General features: G+C 46.0%; 1 protein-coding gene across 1 annotated transcript in view; it reads left to right on the top strand.

The window, feature by feature from the left end:
- dap (death-associated protein) overlaps positions 1-24,687 on the top strand; it is a 56,369-nt gene that overhangs the window by 6,245 nt on the left and 25,437 nt on the right. Inside the window, exon 2 of the mRNA XM_068001069.1 lies at positions 1,375-1,477. Within this exon, the coding sequence (XP_067857170.1) occupies positions 1,375-1,477 (103 nt within the window). The remainder of the gene's footprint in view (positions 1-1,374; positions 1,478-24,687) is intronic.

Raw genomic sequence — 24,687 nt, 5'->3', positions numbered from 1 at the left:
TAAGGAGAAACTATTTCCAGTGGCAGAAGGGTCGGTAACCGGAGGACACAGATTTAAGCTAATTGTCTTAAGAACCGGAGGCAACATGAGGAAAAAAAAATTACGCAGAGAGTTGTAATAATCTGGAACGTACTGCCTGAAAGGGTGGTGGAAGGAGATTCAATAATAATTTTCAAAAGGGAATTGGATAAATACTTGAAAGGAAAAATTTGCACAGCTGTGGGGAAAGAGCAGGAGAATGGGACTAATTGGATATCTCTTTCAAAGAGCCAGCACAGGCACTATGGGCCAAATGGCCTCCCTCTGTGCTGTATCATTCTATGAATTTCTTCTTTTTCTTTTCTCTTAAATTTTACTCTTCTTCCTCCTAGCTCTATATATAATGTCCTATTGCTCTGCTGCCTCCTGCAACCTAGATTCATCATACCATCTTCAACTCTAATTCGTTCTTCCCCATGATATCAAGAAAGTGGGATCCTTGCCTGCTGCACTCTTCCCTTCCTCCTATAGCCACAGGTTTTAACACATATTTGACCACCATCTTATATATGTGCAAACATTCACGTGCATGCGCACTCTCCCTTTGTCTCCACTTCACGTGTACTCTCTTTTCCTCCCCCCCCCCCCCCCACCCCCCCTCCCCACGCCACCAACCCATTGTGCGCGGTAGCCCTCTCTCCTTACCATCTTCCCCGCCCCCCCCGGCCACTGCTCTGAGCCTCGCACATCTCTCCTCCTCCTCTTCCCCTCTCCCTCTTTTTTTTTCTTCCATCCACCCCTCCTTTCTCCTCCACTCTTTTTCCCCCTCCCCCCCCCCCCCCCCCCCCAAATCAGTTTCTCCTGCCCTCTCTTCCCTCCATCTGCTTTTTTCATAGAACTGGTCACATTTAAAAAAAAAACCTGACTGGGCGACCACTATACTGGATTTGATGGTAAACTGACTCCCGGTGCATGTGCTTTTCATGCAGTAACGGTTAACTTTGATTCTCAACTCCGGAAAGTGTCCAGTTCCATGTCTTGATGGAAAACAATAACCACAAGACATGAGGATGATTAGGTAAATTCAGTTTCAGTGCTTTTGGAAATGCCCATGTACCTTTTTAAGGAACATTTTATTACTGAGCTATACCTCTCACTCTCAGCCAAATAAAAGCAAGAGTTGAATGATTTCACTCAGTAGTAAATGATGTCATTATGCTTGTTTAAGATACAATTTGACTCCGGTTAAGGAATATTTAAATGTCCAGTAGTTTTATTGTACATTAACTTTTCTTTCTCTCTGTTCTCTTTTTCCCTCCCCTCCTGTTATCCTGGGTCCTTCCTCCTTCCCTGACTCTCTGTCCCCATGCACTCCCTTTCACTCTGCCTCTCCAGTCAAAGCAGGTGGTATGCGGATCGTGAAGAAACATCAAGCCCCTGTGAGCCAGGCTTCAGCTGTCGAGAAAGATAAGGAGAGCGAAGACTGGGAAAGCAACAGGTGAGATTGACTTATCTCCAAGAGGACTAATCAGTAGTTGTCCCTAAATGTACTGGAAAAAGCAGAGCATGAACTGATGTGGTGACTTTGCTCCCTGTGGTTACAGGTATGTTGTTTTAACCGATGAGATTAGCAGAATTAGGATATTTCATAGTGGTGATGCCACAGTTCATAATAGTTGGCACTGCGAGTGGAAAGAAATTACACTCTGCTATCGACGGAACCAGTCTGTATTCCATTCAACAGTTTAGTTCACACCTAAGGACTGGATTTCCCTCTCCCCAGGCCTAGGGGATCAGGGTGGGACTGACACCTGTTGCTCTGACCCCACCGTAACCGCATTATTTGGATGGGCGGTCATTGAATGTTCATGATGGGCTCTTGGCGGGATTGCCGCCAGTAAGTGGGGGCCCGCCGTTCAGCCCAGCGATGCTTCAGTGGGACCGTCATTGAGGTACCATAAGAGGCAGGGGCTGCATTAAAGGTACAGAAGAGCCTCAAGAGTTCAACAGACCTCCCACAGAAGGCCTCGTTCGAGACCAAGGCCTTCATTAGGTAAATGCTTTGGGAGGAGGGTTAAAATGGAGGGAGAGGAGGCTGCTGCAAAATCCCTCCATTTGGGGATTTTGGGGCCTTGTTGCTGCTACTCCAGGGATTACCGACAGGCTTCAACTGGTGGGAACAGAGACAGCTCAGAAGGAAATGGGCTGGAAACCCAAGCCCCTCCTGCATGCTGCAGACCAGGGAGTGCCCAGCTGCGGTCCCAGTGGGGGTGAGGTGAGGTGAGGTGGTGCTAGGTCTCACCGCCCAATTATTCCTCCTTTCCCACCCAATTTGGGACAGTACAGTGGAGGAAAATTCATCCCTTTAATATTTACACTGAACTCGTTTTATCATTTGAATAGCTCACCTAATATACGTTAGAAACAAAAAAGGATGAGGTGGAGCTACATGATGATGGCTTCTATCCCTGTCTCGAGGCTGATCGCTTACAGTCTCATCACTTGTGAATTACCGGATTAAATCTCGGAATCATGCGATAATAAATTGCGATCCCCGCTCCTCATCTCCTATTTAATTGCTTGGAATAGCCAGGTTGGGGTGAAATTTCATTCCCGCTTCCAGCACATTAGCAATGTATAAATGACACAGGAAATGAATGCATTGAGGAAATTCAGTTTGAAGCCGTTCCGGCCACTTGTGTGCCTTCAAAACAATTCTCTTTCCCCCCCCCTCCCCCTCCATTGAATTTTCTCGCCCTTTTCGATGCTGAGTTCACGCTGGCCTTGTTTGCTTAAGTCAAAGTGAGTGTCAGTGGTGCGACAGCTCCCGAGTTTCCTGGGTTTGCACTCTTGGTGAGTTAGACTGTGCTGGAGGTGCAGCAGTTGCCAGAATCATCTGATCAAGGCGGAGGTGAAGAGTGTGTGCAGGTGAAGGGCTGGGAAACTTTTAATTGCGATTTCCATGGCTCAGATTAGCTTTGGAACCTGGTTTTTTTTTTTAAACGTTTTTTTTTCCCCCGCAAAAGCCTGCTGTTGACTCTGACTGCCCTCATAAGGACAGCCACTGGCGGGCCCAAATTCTTTTTAAAAGGGGCAACGGCGGTATAACTAATTTCAAGGAAATTCTAAGCCCCCAGTTTGAAGGAGTGTACGAACATACGGAATTGACGGGCAGGAAAAGACCAGCTGGTCCATCAAGCCTGCCGCACACCTCCATGATGGCTGGAGCATCAAGGCTAGACACTTCCATTGCCCTTCCCGCCCACAGTCATGTAATCTCCTGGGAGAGGCAAAAGACCAGAGAAAAAAACCCAGGGCCAATACGGGAAAAAATTACTCTGGAAAATTCCTCTCCGACCCCTTCAGGCAATCAAAACCAGTCTAAGAGATCACATGGACCAAGTATTATCATCTTACCTTCTATGTGATGCAATATCTGTCCCAGTCAAGAACTGGTCCAGCTCCCTCTTGAAGGCATGCAGAGAGTCAGCACTCACCACGCCATCTGGCAATGCAATGTAGCATTCTTTGTCCCCTTTATTTGTTTACCCTCTGATTACTCTATCCTGCTTTGATATGCATTCAGTTGCATAACCAAGGTAAATTGATACATGGGAAACGTAGAACTATTGGATCGTATCAAATGAAATCGATATCTCTTCAGCTTACTAAATGCACTTGATTAACCTTTTTGGGACTTGAGTTTGCTTTCATCGCTATTAAAATAAACATGACTGCTGTGGGTCTCTCGTGGGACCATCTAACTGTGGAGTCCCTAAGTAGAATAAAATTGTTGCCCAATCTAAAGGCTGCTGAACCAGAAGAGGCTCCACTGAAGATCAAATGTAAAGGCCGCTTTGAATTATCAAATATTAATCAGAAGAGCCGACAAGCCACACAAGAAGGACCTGCATTTATATAGTGCCTTTGACGTAGAAGTATTTCTCGATACTTTTATCAGGAGGGGCTTGGGGGAGGGGGTGATGGAAAAAGAATTTAATAAAATAAATAGGAATAGATAGTGTGTATAATAGCGAGCCATGGGTGGAGAGATTAGGAAGGAGCTTGGTTGAAAAGGTGGGTTTTGAGAAGATCTTTAAAGGTAGCTGGAGGAGAGGTTTAGGGAGGGGCCTCCAGTGAGTAGAGTAGCGACATCAACTCTGGTTGGACGTATCCCTGGAGGTTTCACCACATGACCTCTTGCCTCCAATCGCCCCTCCCAGTCAAACAACCTTTCTTCTCCATCTCTAATAATTTTATAACTGATAAATAAAAATGTTGAAGGAAAATGAAAAGAACTCTCCGTTTCTTTTATTGCCCCTATGATTTTTCTGCTTGGGTTGCTCGCAGCAGTGTCCTGGAGATTATTCTTCAATTCCTTGAGACTCCTGGAGGGTTGACCACTCTAGAATAGGGCGTGGAAGCTGAAGGATCTACCACCAAAGGGGAAAGGAAAGGAAAGTAAGAAATGGGAAGGTGGGTGGATCGGAGGGACCGAAGAGTGTGGGAAAGGGTCAAGACTGGAGGCGGTTGCAGAGATAGGGTGAGGTGAAAGTGTTTTATGTTCAAAGTCACTATCATTAATAGAGATGAACAGAAAAAAAAGAATAATAACCAGGCAAAAGGGACTGAGTGAAGTTAATTTGAGGCAGTGAACACGTGGGTGAGGAGTGGAAAGTGAGGTAGCCATATCTGCAAAAATTTGAAGGAACAACAAAACACACATAGAAATTTTTGGTGCACTTGAAGGGCTTAGGAAAATGTACTTTGGAGGATTTCACCAATGCAGAGCTTAACCCTGGAATGTTACTGCTTATGGAGTGAGTGTGTGGAATATTGGGCCCAAAATCTCTCCTGTCAATTAACTTCTCGTCAGATCCCTTTATTTTTACTCTGGAGAGCGAGAGAGAGAGAATTTTTTTAAAAAGCTGAGAAAAGGAGTGAAGTAAAAACAGAGAATGCTGGAGAAGCTCAGCAAGTCAGGCAGCATCTGTGGAGAAAGAAACAGAGTTAACGTTTCAGGTCGAAGACCTGTCGCATTTCTCCACAGATGCTGCCTGACTTGCTTAGCTGCTCCAGCATTTTCTGTTTTTATTTCAGATTTCCAGCATCCATAGTATTTTGCTTTTGAGAAAAGGAGTGGATTATTCCAGCATTAGGCTCGTAGTATTCTAAGCTCCCACTGAGAAGGCGTTTTGACAGCATTAGGGTTATCCTGAGAGCATCACATCTGCTGTGTTCTCGTGTTGCGTCCTTGTGTGTACTTGGAAAAACAGTGTCCTTAGGCCACAGGTATGTTATTTTAAGGAACAAAATGTCTTCTTAAGCACAACCCCTTAACAACAATGACAGCTTGAAATTATATAGCACCTTTAACATAGTAAAACGTCCCACGACGTGTCACAGAAGCGTTATCAAACAAAATTTGACACTGAGCCACAGTAGGAGATTTTAGGACAGGTGACCAAAAGCTTGGTCAAGGAGGTAGGTTTTAAGAAGCACCTTAAAGGAGGAGAGAGAGGTAGAGGATTAGGGAGGGAATTTAAAAAAAAAATTCATTCATGGGATGTGGACGTCGCTGGCGAGGCCAGCATTTATTGCCTATCCCTAATTGCCCTTAAGAAGTTGGTGGTGAGCCGCCTTCTAGCGAGATTGTACAACTGAGTGGCTTGCTAGGCCATTTCAGAGGGCAATTAAGAATCAACCACATTGCTGTGGGTCTGGAGTCACATATAGGCCAGACCAGGTAAGGACGGCAGGTTTCCTTCCCTAAAGGGCATTAGTGAACCAGATGGGTTTTTATGACAATCCAGTAGTTTCATGGTCACCATTACTGATACTAGTTTTTTTTATTCCACATTTTATTTAATTAACTGAATTTAAATTTCCCACCTGCCGTGGCAGGATTTGAACTCATGACTCCAGATTATTAGTCTGGGCCTCTGGATTACTAGTCCAGTAACAGAACCACTATGCTACCGTGCCTATATTTGTTTCTTTCAGAGCTCAGAGCCTAGGCAGCTGAAAGCATGGCCACCAGTGGTAGAGTGTTTAAAATCGGGGATGCGCAAGAGGCCAGAATTGGAGGAGCGCGTAGATTTTGTAGGGCTGGAGGAGGTTATAGAGATGGGGAGGGGCGAGGCCATGGAGGGATTTGAAAACAAAGATGAGAATTTTAAAATTGAGGCGTTCCCGGACCAGGAGCCAAACCCTGTAGGTCAAACCAACACTCAAACCTGCGGGATTAACTTTTTATACCCCATACGTGACTCTTTGAAAACTGCGCAAAATGTGGTCAACTGTAAATAAAAGTTTTTTTTTAAAGAAAAAAGCAAAATAGAAGTACATGATATTAAAAAAAACAGTAAAAAATGAATGGAAGACAACTGTGGGAAGAACAATGGGATAAGATTATCCTACTGTTGGAAGATGTCAAAACCAATTCTGACAATACGGATTGCAAGGGGGCATACTCAATAATCTGCCGGTGTATTTTTGACTAAATTAATACAGATTTTAGGCAGGGCAGTTGAAGACTTGGGGATTTATGTTGCTATTGATGCATAGATAGGTAATGGTTGTTTGATTATAGATGGGTAAATGTGGTTCACTATCATGTGGAGACACCCAAAAGTGTAATTAAAATAGTTTTAGTTCTGCTATGTGATTTGACAGTTATAGATTTGATTATATGTTGCTCTAACTGAGGTCCATTAGGCTTTGTATTACTGATGCTAAAAGAATACTTTTTGCTTAAGGGATTCAAAGCAACCAAGTATTATAATTTGGCAGAAGGATTATAGATTGTCAATTCTTAGAGCCAACTAACTACTAGAAATGAGAAACGCAAGATTGAAGAAACGTGATGAAGAGGGATTGAATGAAGTTTGATGGAGCAAAATAACTGGGAAAGACTAATTTATGTGCATGGAATGGCAGCAACCTGTTTTCAAATCATTATAGCTTCAATGAAAAGGTATGGGAAGAGGGAGTCTGTAGCGAGAAAGACCTATACAGGCCGGATATAAATGGAATAAGAAGTTTGGTGCTGCTTCATGGTAATAAAAGGGTGGGGCTCACAGGACATGTCTTTCTCAGGGATTGTCACCACATAACCTTAAAATTAGAGCTAGGCCATTCATATGGAAAATCAGGAAGCACTTTTTTACACTAAGGGTAGTAGAAATCTGGAATTCTCTTTCCCTCCCTCCCTCCCTCCCCCCCCCCCCCCCTCCCCCCACAAGACTATGGATGCTGGGGGACAATTGGAGCTTTCAGGACTGAGGTTGAGAGTTTTGTTGGGTAAGGTTATCAAGGGATATGGAGTCGAGGTACAGATAACCCACGATCTAACTGAATAGCGGAACAGGCTCAAGGTGGCTGAATGCCCTACTCCTGTGCCTATGTCATGACCTCCAATTATAATATGGAAATGGTAATGATGACTGATCAATAACAATTACTTGCATTTATTGTAGCACCTTTAATGTATAAAAATGGCCCCAAGACGCTTCACAGAGGCGTAATCAGAAAAAATGGAAGCTGAGCCAAAGAAGACGAGATTAGGATGGGTGACCTAATGCTTCTTCAAAAAAGAAGGGTCTTGATAGAGGAGATGGAATTGGAAAAGCAGAGGGGTTTAGGGAGAAATTCCTGTGCGTAGAGCCTAGGTAGCTAAAGGTACAGCTGCCATTGGTGAGGCAATGGGAGGGAGGAGATGCACAAAAGGCCAGAGTCAGAGGATTGGAGACTTCAGGTGGTTGTAAGGAGGTTACAGAGATAGGCAGGGCTGAGGCCATAAACAGATTTAACGACAAGGATGAGAATTTTAAACTGGAGAATGGGAGCCAATGTAGGTCAGCAAGGGTAGGGATGGTAGGTGAGTAGGACTTGGTGCAGCATAGGATACGGGCTTTGGAAGAGCTGAAGTTTAAGGAAGGTGGAGGGTGGGAGGCCGGCCTGGACAGCATTGGAATAGTTGAGTTTGGAGGTGACAAAAGGCATAGATGAGAGTTTTAGCAGCAGATGGAAGAGGTGAGAGAGGTGGAACAAGTTGTTTGGCTGAAAGGAGGAGAAAGTACCAGAGGAGTAGGAGGGAAGAGACCAAGGTGTGAATTGGTGTGGAGGGCTACACCACCACTGTGACAGTTTGTGGGGGCAAATGGTGGAAAGTATAGGCAGATGGTGAGGCTTCAGGAAAGAGCAAGATATTCCAACCTGTAAACCAAGTTTCAGTCAAAGCCAGAATGTCAATGAAATCATCTACACTAAGGGGCCAAGAGAACAAAAAGAGATGGAAGTAATGGGTTCAGGTTCACAGCGGCAGCCAACATGCACATTTGACCGAGTGTGGCACCAAGGAGCCCTAGTAAAATTGAAGTCAATGGGAATCGGGGAAAACTCTCCAGTGGCTGGAGTTATACCTAGCACAAAGGAAGATGATAGTGGTTGTTGGTGGCCAATCATCTCAGCCCCAGGACATTGCTGCAGGAGTTCCTCAGGGCAGTGTCCTAGGCCCAACCATCTTCAGCTGCTTCATCAATGACCCTCCTTCCATCATAAGGTCAGAAATGGGGATGTTCACTGATGATTGCACAGTTCCATTCGCAACCCCTCAGATAATGAAGCAGTCCGAGCCCGCATGCAGCAAGACCTGAACAACATCCAGGCTTGGGCTGATAAGTGGCAAGTAACATTCACGCCAGACAAGTGACAACAAGAGAGTGTCTAACCACCTCCCTTTGACATTCAACGACATTACCATCGCCGAACCCCCCACCATCAACATCCTGGGGGTCACCATTGACCAGAAACTTAACTGGACCAGCCATATAAATACTGTGGCTACAAGAGCAGGTCAGAGGCTGGGTATTCTGTGGCGAGTGACTCACCTCCTGACTCCCCAAAGCCTTTCCACCATCTACAAGGCACAAGTCAGGAGTGTGATGGAATACTCTCCACTTGCCTGGATGAGTGCAGCTCCAACAACACTCAAGAAGCTCGACACCATCCAGGACAAAGCAGCCTGCTTGATTGGCACCCATCCACCACCCTAAACATTCACTCCCTTCACCACCGGCGCACTGTGGCTGCAGTGTGTACCATCCACAGGATGCACTGCAGCAACTCGCCAAGGCTTCTTTGACAGCACCTCCCAAACCCGCAACCTCTACCAGCTAGAAGGACAAGAGCAGCAGGCACATGGGAACAACACCACCTGTATGTTCCCCTCCAAGTCTCACACCATCCCGACTTGAAAATATATCGCCGTTCCTTCATCGTCGCTGGGTCAAAATCCTGGAACTCCCTAACAGCACTGTGGGAGAACCTTCACCACACGGACTGCAGCGGTTCAAGAAGGCAGCTCACTACCACCTTCTCAAGGACAGTTAGGGATGGGCAATAAATGCTGGCCTCGCCAGCGACACCCACATCCCATGAACAAATTTAAAAAAACGTACGAATGAATATTGGTTACATAGGCATGCCTGATTTGGAGACTGTCACTAGTGCCAGTTGGTATGTGGGGGTCAATAGTGCGAAGGAGTTGCTGAGTTCCGTGCCAATGGAAATGGAGATTGATAGGAGTTTGTCGCTGGTTGATATTTAGCGCTATTTTAAAAATGGTTCAAAACTCTGAGCAACTTGTAAGAAATTCAATCAGAGACAACCGCACTGCGATGCGGCTCTCCACAGGATGTCCACGAGTGAAAGTGGTGGGGGTTTGTGAACGAAACATGAAAATTACAGCACAGAAGGAGACAACTTGGCCCATGGTGCCTGCACCTGTGCTCGCTCTTCATTCGGAGCTATCTACTGTAACGCACGTGGTTTGGGGAAGGCTGCTCCGCACTTTAGCCATCACAGTTGTAGTCTGTATTTGTACTGTGATGGAGAGAGGGCAATCCATTACGAGGCAACAGATTAGCACAAGTTATGCCACAGGCAATAAAAGAGAACACTTCTGCGAGTAAGATCAGTGGAGCACTGCCCGTGACTTGGGATGGTACGTGTGCATGACCTGGAAGAGGGGGGAAGTTATTTAAAGGGGAGGAGAGAGAAACAATAAAATAATAACAAACTTGCAATTATATAGTGCCTTTAACATCACAACACAAAAAAAATTGCAACCCAATATCCAGGTGTATCTGTCCTTTGCTTCATTGACAGTTGCTTTTCATGCTGGCAGGGAAGGAGCAATTGGCCTGCGTATATGATTGTCCTGCTGGATGATGGGTGGGACTATAGCAGTGAGAGAACAATGTCTAGACAAATTTTAACTACATAGAATTTACAGCACAAAAACAGGCCATTCGGTCCAACTGGTCCTTGCCGGTGTTTATGCTTCACATGAGTCTCCTCTCTCCCCTCTTCATCCAACCCCATCAACATAGCCTTTCTCCCTCTATTGTTTAACTAGCTTCCCCTTAAATGCATCTATACTAGTCGCCTCAACTACTCCTTACGGTAGCGAGTTCCACATTCTAACCACTTCTTTGTAAAAAAGTTTCTCCCGAATTCCCTATTGGATTTATTAATAACTATCTTATTTATGGCCTCTAGTTTTGGTCTCCTCCCACAAGTGGAAACATCCTCTTTACGTCTACCCTATCAGACCCCTTCATAATTTTAAAGGTCACCCATCAGTCTTCTCTTTACTGCAGAAAAGAGCCCCAGCCTGTTCAACTAGCTTGTGATCAGAGCTGAGAAAGGTGTGGGCAAGTTCTGGCATTGCCTTCTCCCTATAACACGAGCACAAGAGCTTCCGCTGATTTAAGATGATGAGAATTTGATGTTAGTCAAGGCTTTTGTGTAAATTTACAACCTCTGCATTCAGTACAGGGAGCTAAAAGATTAAAAACAACAGAACTCAATTAATGGAGTTAATTTAAAAAAAACATTATTAATAAAGGTTTTTATAGGTTCTCTAGGTACAGAATGGAGTGTCTACAAGGCTTTTATCAGGGGCAGAATAGAATACTTTGGCCTTCAAAATGCAATAAAAAGCAAACTTGGATATCTGGGAGAAAGCAGCTATGGAGCTAATTGCTGCAGATCATCCAGAAACATACTGAGATCAAGTTTGAACTAAATATGTAATACACAGTCAATGCAGATTGTGTTCTTTAAAACAAGGCATAGATGACTCAATACACAGATGAAGCAGGCAAGCTGTTGGTTGGCATGCCACGTTCTTACTAGAAAAACAATGCCTAGTCTTATTCATGGAAAGGATAGTACTTTCCTACTGTATTAAATCCAAAAAAAAAATCAGTTTGGCCTTTCAAAGTGTTTTGGAGTCTGTACATTTTCAAAAGCAACCTAATTCTACTCAATCTGGAGAGTTTCTTTTGATAAAACTGGAATACTGCTTGGGTATGAATGCTGAATTTGGGGAATTCATTCTGTTGATTAGACTGGGGAAAAGGCCCCTGGTGGGCTTGGATTCCCAGTGAAATTGCCCTGTAGGCCCTTGCCTTACTGAAATATTAATAGTGAAAATAGGGGGAGGGGGATTCTTCCTATAAACAACGACAACAACTTGCATTTATGTAGCACCTTTGATGTAGAAAATGTCCCAAGACAATTATATAGCATCTTTCATGTCCCCAGGCTATCCCAACGTGCTTTATAACCAATGGATTGCTTTTGAAGTGTAATCATTCTTGTGTAGGCAAACGTGACTGGTAATATTATTGATGGTGGTGACTGAGGGAGGAATGTTGGCCAGGACACCGGGAGAACAGCCCTGCTCCTCTTCAAATAGTGCCACGAGATATTTTACATCAATCTGAGAAGTCAAACGAGGTTATGATTTAATATCTCATCCCAAAGACAACACCTCCGACAATGCATCACTCCCGACAGTCCTGTGCTGAAGTGTCAGACTGGATTACGTGCTCAAGTCTATAGTGGGACTTCAACCCACGACCTTCAGACTCCGAGGCGGGAATGTTACCAACTGAGCCAAGCTGACACTTGGTACAATATCGCGTACGTGCTCCTTTATCTGTGGCTGCGTTGTGTATTGACTTTTGGGTAGAGGCAGGAAAATGGGTTGGTTGGATGAACTGTGTATACAAGAATTAATGCAATGCCTAGAGTATGCATGCCCGTATCTGACCGTTGAAACGCAGTGTGCATTTGTGATTAATTTGTTTTGAATTATTGTCAATATAACATGTTTAAGAACCCAAATTACCTTTCCCACCCCCTCCCCCTCCAATTTTGAGTTACGTTTATTGTTGCCATGAAGAAAATGCTACCAAGATTCTGCCTTGCTTAGTGCTAACAGCATAATTAAAGTAGTTCTTTGCGGATTGTGTAATGATGGGCCCAGGTTACACTATTGGGTTTTAGCTTAATGCTGATACAACAGGAGTTCAAGTACCTGGCTCTGAAGGACTGGTGTGTTTATTCTGTGTTGTTTATGGCTGAAGATGTTTAATTGGAGGTTTCTGTTGGAAATGAATATACCACCATATCAAGTCGTGGTCCTCATTAAACAAAGTCTGCCAGTAATGGCTTACTCACACTGTCAGCCGTGGCCTCTCGCCTCTGAGTCAGAGGGTTGTGGGTTCAAGTTCCGCTCCAGAGACTTGAGCACATAATCTAGGCTGACAGTACTGAGGTTGGGGGGGTGCGGGTGGCACTGCACTATTGGAGGTACCATCTTTTGGATGAGGTGTTATACTGAGGCCCCGTCTTCCCTCTCAGGTGGACATAAAAGATCCCATGGGACTATTTCGAAGAAGAGCAAGGGAGTTCTACCTGGTGACCTGGTCAAAATTTGTCCCTCAACCAACACCTGAAAACAGATTATCTGGTTGTTATCACATTGCTGTTTGTGGGACCTTGCTGTGCGCAAATTGCTGGTGCGTTTCCTACATTACAACAGAGACCACACGTCAAAAGTATCTCATAGGCTGTAGAGGTCATGAAAGGCACTGTATTAATGCAAGTCTTTCTTTCTTACTGGGACTCAATAGGTGTCGTTGAAAAGTTTCCTAAGAAAGTAATGTTTCAATTGTCCCTGTTGAGGCTAGGTCAATTGAAAATGTCAAAACTGAGATTGATAGATTTTTGTTAGGTAAGGGTATTAAGGGTTACAGAACCAAGACGGTTAAATGGTTAAGATTCAGATCAGCTATGATCGAATTGAATGGCGGAGCAGGCTCAAGGGGCTGAACGGCCTACTCCTGTTCCTATATGAAGTTGCCCTAGAGTGATGTTTAAATGGAGACCCGCAACCTCTGTGTGCTCTCCTCCCCTGTTTACTTGTCCTGCCTCCAAGCCTGAGACCATGATTCTCATTCCTAAAAGTTGAGGGGGAAATCACCTGATGGCAGCTTGCAAGAATAATGAAAAAATGTGGGTTGTTTTCAAGAGGTTGGGTCATTTATATTATTGTTAGAATACTATGGGTGGAAAAATTCGATAAGGGTCCATTTCGGGTGGTGGCAGCGTGATGCTGAGAGGCTGCACCGAGAATGAGGAAGTTGGAAATGGGGCGTGCACAGCGCACGTCATCAGCTGCCTGCACTACTTAAAGGTGCAGGCACATTTCAAATGGCAGGTGCACAGCTTACTTGCAGGAGGGAAAGATGGCCACGACAATAGCTGGACCGGCACGAGAGAGGGCTCCACGCTTCTCTGATGCTTAGAAGGCCCTGGTGGAAGGCATGGACGAAAGGAGGGCCAGCATGTACCCGCAGGGTGGCCGGAGACCCTCCAGACTGCAGCTCCGCAGGCTGTGGCGCAGGAATTAAACGCCAGGAGCGTTGCACCACGCACGTGGGTGTAGTGCCGGAAGAAGTTCAATGATTTGACACAAGTGGTCAAGGTGAGTGAATACAAGTGCCAAGTGGCACATCCTACCAACTGCACCACTGCTCCACTCACGACACCTCCCGTCACCCACCCACCCACCCACCAACAAACACTGCCCATCTATACGCAATGCTGCACTCGGCATGCTGCATCTCACCCGCACATCGTACCACACTTGCAGGCCACTCACCACCACTGACAAGTCTCACAAACTGACAGCTATTCTACCATGACTGGCACATAACCCTCACACCTTGCAGGACACTCACTGACACACTGTTCTCTGTCTTGCAGGAGAAGGTGGCGCATAACACCCGGCAGCAGGAGGGACCTGAGGGTGGATGGGCACGTTTGCACGTCCTCACCCCCTAGAGGAGACGGTGCTCAGGATCATTGGGCAGGCCGTCGCTGCAGCCTTCACAGTATGCGGCACTGGAGGTGCCCGTGAATGTGGTCTCCGCATATCTAATACTTCTTCTCCTTTTCCACATCTCCCTCCTCCCATAATCTTTTCTGACTCACTTGTTGCACCATGCTGCCAGCATGCACATCTTACTTGCTCCTCTCCCCATTCAACAACTCAACCTGTTTCCTTTTGTCATTGCAGATATCCAAGAACACATGGCGGCACCGTCCGAGGAGGAGGAGGAGGAGGAGGAGGGAGACACTGAAGCCACACCGTCAATCAATCTGACACTTGCTTCCACCAGCTCAGAGCTTGACGTGTCCTTTAGAGGTTAGGTTAGAGGAGGGATCTGCACGTGGTGAGACAACGAGCACAAGTGCGCAGGATCCGGGGCGGGGGGAATGGATACCACAGGTGCCAGCTCACCGGAGGGCGAGGTCGCTCACAAGTTCTGCTGCTGAGGAGTCAGATGAGGACTTCGATGGGCCAGGCTACAGAAGACAGCTGATGGGCGTACACCAACAAATCTTTGGAGCACTGGAAAGCCTGCCAGGAAGCCTGCGCACAATGAGAAGGGGCATGGAGGAGTCCAGCTCCAACTTGGCACAGGGCTTTGCGCAGAGCTTGGAGCCCCATCCTTTCCAACGTGGTACGGGTGGTCACCTCCATCAGCGCACCTGTGGAAACCCACCAGGATGCAGCGTCTGATGACTGATGTCACAGCTTCCATTGCAGCACAAACATCTGCCATCCAAGATCTGACGGCTGCATTGGAAGCTCAGACTGCTGCTATCGTGGCTCTGGGGGCTACTGTGGAACGGGGCTTCCAGGGCGTCACAGCACTCCAGCAATCCGTTCTCCGGCTGATCACCAGGATTGCTGAGGCGCCGCCCTAGGAGAGTGGCAGTCGGACCTGCTGTCCTCTCAGGACGACAGCATTCCTGCTCCCACCACTGCCACTCCTCCAGTGCCCCTGTTGTTGCCTATCGGCCAGCCAGGCCAGACTGCTGCAGCCCATGCTGCAATGGTGCAGTCTGAAACCGGGCCCTCCCGGCCCAGAACTGCTCGAGGTCATCCTCCAAGGCCATCTGCACACTCCTCCATTGAAGGCCAGCAGCCTCCCACCACCGTTGCTCCAGCCACTGGGGAAGCACCTCGTAGGAGCACTAGGATAGATAAAGGCACATGAATAAAAGGCACTAAGGGAATGCACAAGGGTGAATATTTCTGTTATGTTTGCGTAATTTCATTTATTGATAAATGAGACTTTGATTTTTGCATTTGGTGGTGGTTTTTATTTATGCAATGAGCTGAGAGGGACACCAATGTGTAATCAGATGGAGGGTGTTTTGATTGTCTTGTGGGAGCGGAAAGGTGTGGAGTGTAGGACTATTGGTAAGTTGGGGGATTTAGTTCAAATTATTGATAGCGGGCACGGATCAGGCGAGCACGCAGAGCCCTTGCAGACAGGGTGTGTGGTTCCTGTTGCACCCTTGCGTCTTCCTCCACTTCCTCTTCTGGCTCCTCTTCCTCCTCCTGCTCCTCCACCTTTTCCTCCTCGGCCTCCTCCTCCTCCATCTCTGGCTCAGGGTCTTCTCCAATCATTGGTGGCGAGGTTATACAGCATGCAGCCTATTACCACAAATTTGCCCAACCACTCGGGAGTACTGCAGGGCTCCTCCAGACCGGTCCAGGCAGTGGAAGCATTGTTTGAGGAGGCCTGTGGTGTGCTCCACGATGTTGCGTGTGGCAGCATGGCTCTCATTATAGGCCTGCTATGCACGTGTGCGTGGGTTCCTGACCAGTGTCATGAGCCACGTCATGAGGGGATAGCCCTCGTCACCCAGTAGCCAGCCTTTGACTTGCCGAGTCGGGTGAAAGATAGCTGGCACGTTGGACTGCCGCATGATGAAGGCGTCGTGACTGCTCCCAGGGTAGCGGGCATCGACCTCCATGATTCAATGCGTGTGGTCGCACTAAGCTGCGTGTTGAGGGAGTGGAAACCCTTTCGGTTGACAAAGACGGCTGAGTTGATGTGCGGGGCACACCGGGCAATATGCGTGCAGTCAGTGGCACCCTGCACCATGGGGAAGCCAGCAATATGAGCGAACCCCCGGTGCTCGCTCGTTCTGCTTGTCTCTCTGCAGAGGGAAGGTGATGAGCCTGTTCCTCATCTGGTACAGTGCTTCTGTGACCGCCCTTATGTAGCAGTGCACTGCATACTGCGAGATGTTGCACATGTCACCAGCAGAGGCCTGAATTGATCCTGAGCCGTAGAAATTCAGCGCCATGGTGACCTTCACAGCCACAGGCAATGCTGTCCTCACCCTGCTCTGAGGCTGCAGTTGTGGCCGCACCAGTTGACAGATCTCGGTGACTGCTTCCTTGGTGAACCTCGGGCGTTGAATGCAATCCTCCTCGGTCCTGTTGAGGTAAGAGAATTGGTCCCGGAAGGCCCTCATTGGGTAGGGCCTCCTGCTCCGTGCCCTGCGCCTCCCTTGTCCTCCATCTCCTCACAGCTTGACCTGTTATGCGTGGCCTCTCTGCTTGCTCCCAGTCGTGCTCAATGCCCAGTGGGAGCCCTTGCAGACCGCCCATGGTTGGCAGGAATGTTGTTCCAACAGGGTTGTAACTTTCCGACCCGTAAGGCAATACCTGCCAAAGCGCTCTCAAATGTAGTCCAAGAACTCTCAGTAAGAATAGGGAGCTTCAAAATACACTTTCCTACTCCTCCAGCAGCCAGAAGCAATAATCCAGCAACTAACCTGCAACACCTGCATGGCCCCTTTAAATAGCCCTGGTGGGGGGGGTGGTCCTTCAGGCACTGTAAGACACATTCAGATGGTCGGGGTTAAGACTGTGCGTTGAGCTGAGCGTTAACGTCCAAAATGGTGTCTGTCCCTTTAAATCAATGTTGCACACTTCTCATTTCTCCTTACTTTACATGCTTCCAGTGTTCGGTATTTGCGTATGCACTAACTCCTATACCAAGATGGCGTCTGGCGAACGTCGCGCTGGAAACGTGCATGCGCATCCTAGACGCATCTTGGATGTCAGAGAGGCCGTGTAGCGCCAAAATATCGGCCGCTGCACGGCCCAATTTAGCGCCCTATGTGTCTACGGTCAACTGCACTTCATTAATGTAAAACTGCCTAATGAAATACACAATAATTAACTGGCATTAATCAACTTGATACAACTTAGGGTTGCCAACTCTGGTTGGGTGTATTCCTGGCGGTTTCATCGCATGACGCCCTGCCCCCACACTCCATTGGCCCATCCTCCAGTCTCACTTTTTTCTCCATCTAGTCATATTGATTCTAACTAAGAAATGAAAGTGTTAAGAAAATGGAAAAAAAAACACTTTTGTTTAATGCCCTATGATTTCTCCTGGGCCACTCACAGCAGTGTCCTGGAGATTAATCTTCAATTCCTAGGGAATCTAGGACAATCTTGGAGGATTGGCAACCCTAATACAATTCTTGTTTGCTCTGTGGTTTAAGAAAGTACAAAACTACCCACACTTTCACAGTGTGTGGAGTGAGCACAAGATTACAATGTGGTGCATGGCTGGCCCCAAAAACCGCTAAGGTCACCCGACGGTCGTCGGTGTGTTGGTTTTGTGAGAGTGAAATTCGACTTTGGTGGCAACGCAAGGCAGGTTCGGGTGGGACAACGGGAAAATTTATGAAAACGACAGATTATCTGATCGTTCAACGCATTGCTGTTTGCGGGACCTTGCTGCGTGCAATTGGCTGCTGCGTTTCCTATATTACAATGGTGACTCCATGCCCCTTGGTACGCCGTCCGCATCGGGTCTCGCACTCACCGAATGTCACTCTCCTTGCCTGTGGAAGGCTTTGCGGTGCTCTACATGGTATGTATGAGGACACCCAGCCCCGCAATGGCGTCTATAGGAACCCTAGCACCAGAGCAATGGGTCTCAGCAAACCCTACATCCTTTCAGATTTATGTTTCCCCATTTCAGGACGCTTGGTCAGCAAGTTTGACGAATCCAAATATGATTTTATTACTACGGCAAGAAAATTAGTGACAACAGCACTGCCCAGGGATGATGTGGTCCCGTCAGATTATCTACAACTCTAATTACATTTCTTTTTTGTTCTGCTTTACGAGATTTAAAACAAATATGACATTAGGCCATTAAATTTAAATCTGTGCATCCAACAGAAGCAAAGATGTGAGGAGCTTTCTATTCATTTCACATTAGTAATGAGTTGACTAGCACAGACACTAAAGTGTGTTATATAATTAATTGCCATGCAATTATTGCTCAGGTGAGAAGGAAACCCATTAACCTTTAATGTGGTACGAAAAGACCAATTACATAGTATTACATAGTATGTACAGCACAGAGAATGGCCATTCGACCTAACTGGTCTATGTCGGTGTTTATGCTCCACACAAGCCTCCTCCCACCCCTCTTCATCTAACCCGATCAACATACCCTTCTATTCCTTTCTCCTTCATGTGCTTGTCCAGATTCCCCTTAAAGACATCTATGCTGTTCGCCTCAACCACTCCATGCGGTAGCGAGTTCCACTCTCTGAGTAAAGAAGTTTCTCCTGAATTCCCTATTGGATTTATTAGTGACTATCTTATATTTATGGCCCCTAGTTTTGGTGTCTCCCACAAGTGGAAATATCTTCTCTACATCTACTCAATCAAACCCTTTCATAACCTTAAAAACCTCTATCCGGTCCTTAACCCCTTCTAGGGAAAAGAGCCCCAGGATGTTCAATCTTTCCTGATAAGTATAATCTCTCAGTTTAACAGTATGGGGGAGGGTGGGGGTTTTTACTGTAACTGGTCTGAATTGAACACGACAGATTCTCAGAAGAACCAGCATGTGGTGTCACATTTTATAACTGCTGATCGTCAAATATAAATCAAATAAAGATTCTCCATACTGCTCTGCAGCAGGTTCTTCATCTTTAATGTCACTGTAGAAGGATAGTTAATTTCATAGTGTTACAACTTTCAGGGTTCCATTTCCCATTCGCTCTTGAGATTTACATGTAAGTGTATCAGCAGAATCTGCATTTGCCGTGCAGAATCTTCAGAATTTGTGTAGCTTTTTTAAAAAAAAATCATAACTAATTCAAATGGGAAATTGATGTTTTTGACAGCTGAGGACTGCCCATTGGATTTTGTCTTTTTTTGTTCTTTGCAAGAATGTTGGAAGTAGATCTTTGGAGTTGTTAAGGGGTGTGGTGATGCACTATAACTCCAACTCTACGTGCTGTAGTTGGAATAAGTAGAGATTACAGAGCTAGGCAGAAAGTATCTGCGACATTTCTTGCACACCAGTTGTGTTTCTTGGGTACCTCCTAGTGGGCAGGTTACAGAGCGGTATTGGTAGAAGCCATGTGGAAACTATCTCCCCCTGCCCTGATGGAATGGATTCACGTAGTTTTAAAAAAAAACATTCTCCTATTCCAATTTGTACTTCTCTTCAGATAATTGCAGAATGTGATTTCCACCCCCGCTCCACCATTTGCACCATTGTTGGCTTTAAAGTTGCCATCATTAGACTCAGTTCTGTCTTGTGCTTAAGGAAATCATTAATAGATACTGTCACTACATTGTTGTATGGTACAATGGTTGCCACAGATGCTGTTAGATTGATAATATAGCAGGTGCACTTGATAGTACAAAGGAGGTATACTCCAATTCCCCAGCACCATACGGGACCCAACTTTTCTTGGATTCCAAGAATGGTCATCAAAGGCGCTGAAAACAAGCCACTTTATCCCATTGGCCCTCCCACAGGTCCCACATTCACCAGCGGCATGTTGCAAAAATAAACATGGGCAAGCAACTCTTGGGAGGTGATTTTAAACCCCAAGAACGGGTGGATTGGGGGCGGGTGGGAGTTGAAAATAGTCTTTTTTTGGGTCGCAACCGCAAAATTTTCGGACTTCGCATTCCCAGTGGGGAGCTTGTACTTTTACGCGCCGACATTAAACCCGGAAATAAAGCCGGGTTGCGGTCGCGACCCAAAAAATAACTTTTCAACTCCCACCCGCCCCCAACCCACCTGTTCTTGGGGTTTAAAATCACCCCTTGGAGTTCAAAGTCTTCACTTCAGTGTCTCTTTCCTGCAGCCATAGTGTTAAATGTCAAAGTGTCTGTAGACTGTCGTACCCCAGTTTGGAGGATCCCAACAAAATGCAATTGTTCCCCTTCCTCTCCCCCCCCCCATTTTTCTGGTTCTACGAGGTAATTATGTAGAGTAATTACAGTAAGGGGTGATCCTGTGTCATTCAATTGACTCTTAAGCTAAAGTCTTCTCAATATTTTAAGATGGAAGATTTTATTTTGTACTTTTTCCATTACAGTAAATTTCAAATTCCCTTTACCTTGGTGTGTTCAAACCCAGCTTCTTGTGTGCATTATGAAAAATTTCTCATGTTTTCTGAAATTAATATTTTACTAAAGGGCAGACTTTGAGTTAGCAGGGAGCCTTGTTTCACTAAAGGCCAGATTAAACAGAGGTCATTGTGCCCGAATGCAGCCCTCCCTATTATCCAGCCATTAAAATTCATAACTTTAAAAAAAATTGTGTGGCTGACCTTCGCAGCTCACATCTGCCCTCCTGTCACGTGAGTCTGACCACTGGAAGCCCAAACTCGTAAAATTCATCCCTACCTAACGAGAGATGCTGCATTTATGCAGCTGATAAGAACCCTCATTTAAATTCTGATTTTTTTTTTTACACACATCCTGATTTAACAGCCTTGTTATCATTCTTTTCCCTCTGTTATTCCTTTCTGTAGAAGGTTCAAGGCTGCTGAATATGCCTATAACAAAAATCACAGCAAAGCTGTCAGTGTGGTTTCACCACTTTGCTGGTCACGTGCAGCCCTTTAAGCAGGCCTGTGTGTTCATAATCACTTGGGTTTGGTTCTTAGCCGCTCACTGAAGCAAGGGAGTGTTCAAGTCTGCTTTGTTCTGGGTGTGTTTTTAACCGGATCGACCGGATATGCAAAATAATTGGAACTTGACAGTACTTTTAAGAGATGGCCAAGAATTTATTTTATGGCTCACTTTTTTTTGTATTGTGGCTTTGAAGCTGTGCAATTTCGTGCATATATGATGTCCGTTTTTTTAACCTTTTAACATCGAAATAAGTTAGTGTAGAATAACACTGCACAAGCAAGAAATATACTTTAAGAATGGTAGGGTGTGGCCTTGTAATCAAGTGGTGAGTTCCAGATCTCAGCTGGGTATCTGGAGGACGATAAATGGAAACAAGGCACTTGTGTCCCTCCACGTTCACCCACCCCCACCCACACACACACACACACACCCACACACACACCCATCCACACACACACACACCCATCCACACACACACACACACACACACCCATCCACACACACACACACACACACCCATCCACACACCCATCCACACACACACACACACACCCATCCACACACACACACACCCATCCACACACACACACATCCACACACACCCATCCACACACCCATCCACACACACACACACACACACCCATCCACACACACACACACACACACACCCCCATCCACACACACACACCCATCCACACACACACACACACACACACCCATCCACACACACACACACACACCCATCCACACACACACACACACCCATCCACACACACACACACACCCATCCACACACACACACACACACACACACACCCATCCACACACACACACCCATCCACACACCCATCCACACACACACACACACCCATCCACACACACACACCCATCCACACACACACACACACACACACCCATCCACACACACACACACACACACACCCATCCACACACCCATCCACACACACACACCCATCCACACACACACCCATCCACACACACACACCCATCCACACACACACCCATCCACACACACACACCCATCCACACACACACACACACCCATCCACACACACACACACACCCATCCACACACCCATCCACACACACACACCCATCCACACACACACACCCATCCACACACACATCCACACACACACACACACCCATCCACACACCCATCCACACACACACACACACCCATCCACACACCCATCCACACACACACACCCATCCACACACACACACACACCCATCCACACACACACACCCATCCACACACACACACACACCCATCCACACACCCATCCACACACACACACCCATCCACACACACACCCATCCACACACACACACCCATCCACACACCCATCCACACACACACACACACACACACACACACCCATCCACACACCCATCCACACACACACACCCATCCACACACACACCCATCCACACACACACACCCATCCACACACACACCCATCCACACACACACACCCATCCACACACACACCCATCCACACACACACACACACACACACCCATCCACACACCCATCCACACACCCATCCACACACCCATCCACACACACACACACACACACACACACCCATCCACACACACACACACCCATCCACACACACACACACACACACACCCATCCACACACACACACCCATCCACACACACACACACACACACACAATTCAAGAGATGAAAGCAGGTTTAATTTTTACCAAGCTTTTGGTCACCTGTCCTAATATCTCCTCCTCTGGCTCGTTGTCATTTTCTTTTGTCTGATTACACTCCTGTGAAGCGCTTTGGGACGTTATACTATGTTAAAGGCGCTATATAGATGCAAGTTGTTGTTATTAATTCATGACACAGAATGGAATAACATTTGATGGGCAAATAGAAGTGTAACTGGATTATAGATAAAGAGCACATGGACCCCACTAATGCCACTGCCAAGTGCTAATGGCACTGCCATCAATATCATTAAACTTGCCCTTTGTTTTTTTTCCCCCCTTTCTAGCCATGCATTTACGAGAAAGGGAATAATCCACTCACAGGATCACATTGCTAATGTTTGCATGCATCCTTTAACTAATTGGACTGTAAACAAGGATATGTACAACTGCCTGTAAGTTAAAATATTTTTAATTAACAGTTGCAGCAATGACTATAAACTTGTTCCAGATGTGCTGGATTAGCAATCTGCCTCTGGGCTAGAGGTGTTGTTGCAACAGCCATAATTACAAATTGACATTCTCCTCTTCAGAAAAGAAACCCTTTTTGTAAAGTCCTGGCTGTTTAAACAAATATAAAGAAAGATGTTCCAATACACTATTCCACAGCCAGCTTAGTATTTATTTCTGCATTTGTGAACCTTGGACTAGATCGCCTAAACATTTTAACAGGTATTTTTAAAAAAAAGAATAACACAGCTTTGAACAGTTGTTTGCTCAAAAATAAACTGTCTGAATTTGGTGTAATCATTTAAAAATGCATCTTGACTAATTTGCAGGACAGATTCTCTTTCTTTAAAGCTGTATTATTCATTGCTTGATTTTGTCAATTTAAGGAGTTTCTTTAAAAATAATTTTACGAGTTTTAAATTCAGTTATGCACTGAGGCTAAAGCGGGAGACCCATCAATAAACATTACTGCAATCAAAATTAAACCTTCTTAAACCAGAAAAATGGGTTCATAAAGAACTAATTAGAAGTTTTAAATGGAGACATTTGTACAGCTGTTCTCGGGCAGATGGCAACAAACCAAATGATGTTAAAATGCAGGTCACAGAATAAATATTCAGCGCTGACTATATACCATCCACACAGGGCTACGAAACTAGGAACATCCAGCTGATTACATAATTGAATGTTCTACAGCTGGAGGCCTTAACAATTGTATCGAAAACCAAACGCTTAGATAGGGGTGAACACCTAAAGGAGAAACTGTGGAGAATAAAGCATTGAGCTTCAGTTAATCTATAGCATCCTCCTGTAAAAGCTATATTGAATAAATAATTCAATATTAGCCCATATTCTGCTTTCGAATTTCTATTACCTATATAAATGGATTGTCAACAGATACAATATGAAGATTTAATTTAGCCTGTGCTCGCTGACCTACAGTTAGAATTGACTATTCCAGTGCAACCCTGGTCGGCCTCCTATCTTCCACCCCCCATAAGCTTGAACTCATCCAAAACTCTGCTGCCCGTATCCTAACTCGCACCAAATCCCATTCACCCACTGTGCTCGCTGACCTACATTGGTTCCCAGTCCAACAGCGGCTCGATTTAAAAATTCTCACCCTCCTGTTCAAATCCCTCCCTATCTCTGTAACCTCCTCCAGCCCTACAACCCTCCAAGAACTCTGTGTTCCTCCAGTCCTGGCCTCTTGATGCATCCCCGCTTTCCCTCGTCCCACCATTGACAGCAGTGCCTTCATCATCTAGGCCCTAAGCTCTGGGATTCCTTTCCTAAACCTCTCCACGTCTCTCCTTTCAAGATGCTCCTTAAAACCTACTTCTTTGACCAAGCACTTGGTCATCTGAC

The sequence above is a fragment of the Heptranchias perlo genome, chromosome 2 (genome assembly GCF_035084215.1).
Source record: "Heptranchias perlo isolate sHepPer1 chromosome 2, sHepPer1.hap1, whole genome shotgun sequence".
Taxonomy (NCBI): domain Eukaryota; kingdom Metazoa; phylum Chordata; class Chondrichthyes; order Hexanchiformes; family Hexanchidae; genus Heptranchias; species Heptranchias perlo.
This window is presented reverse-complemented; position numbering and strand designations above follow the sequence as displayed.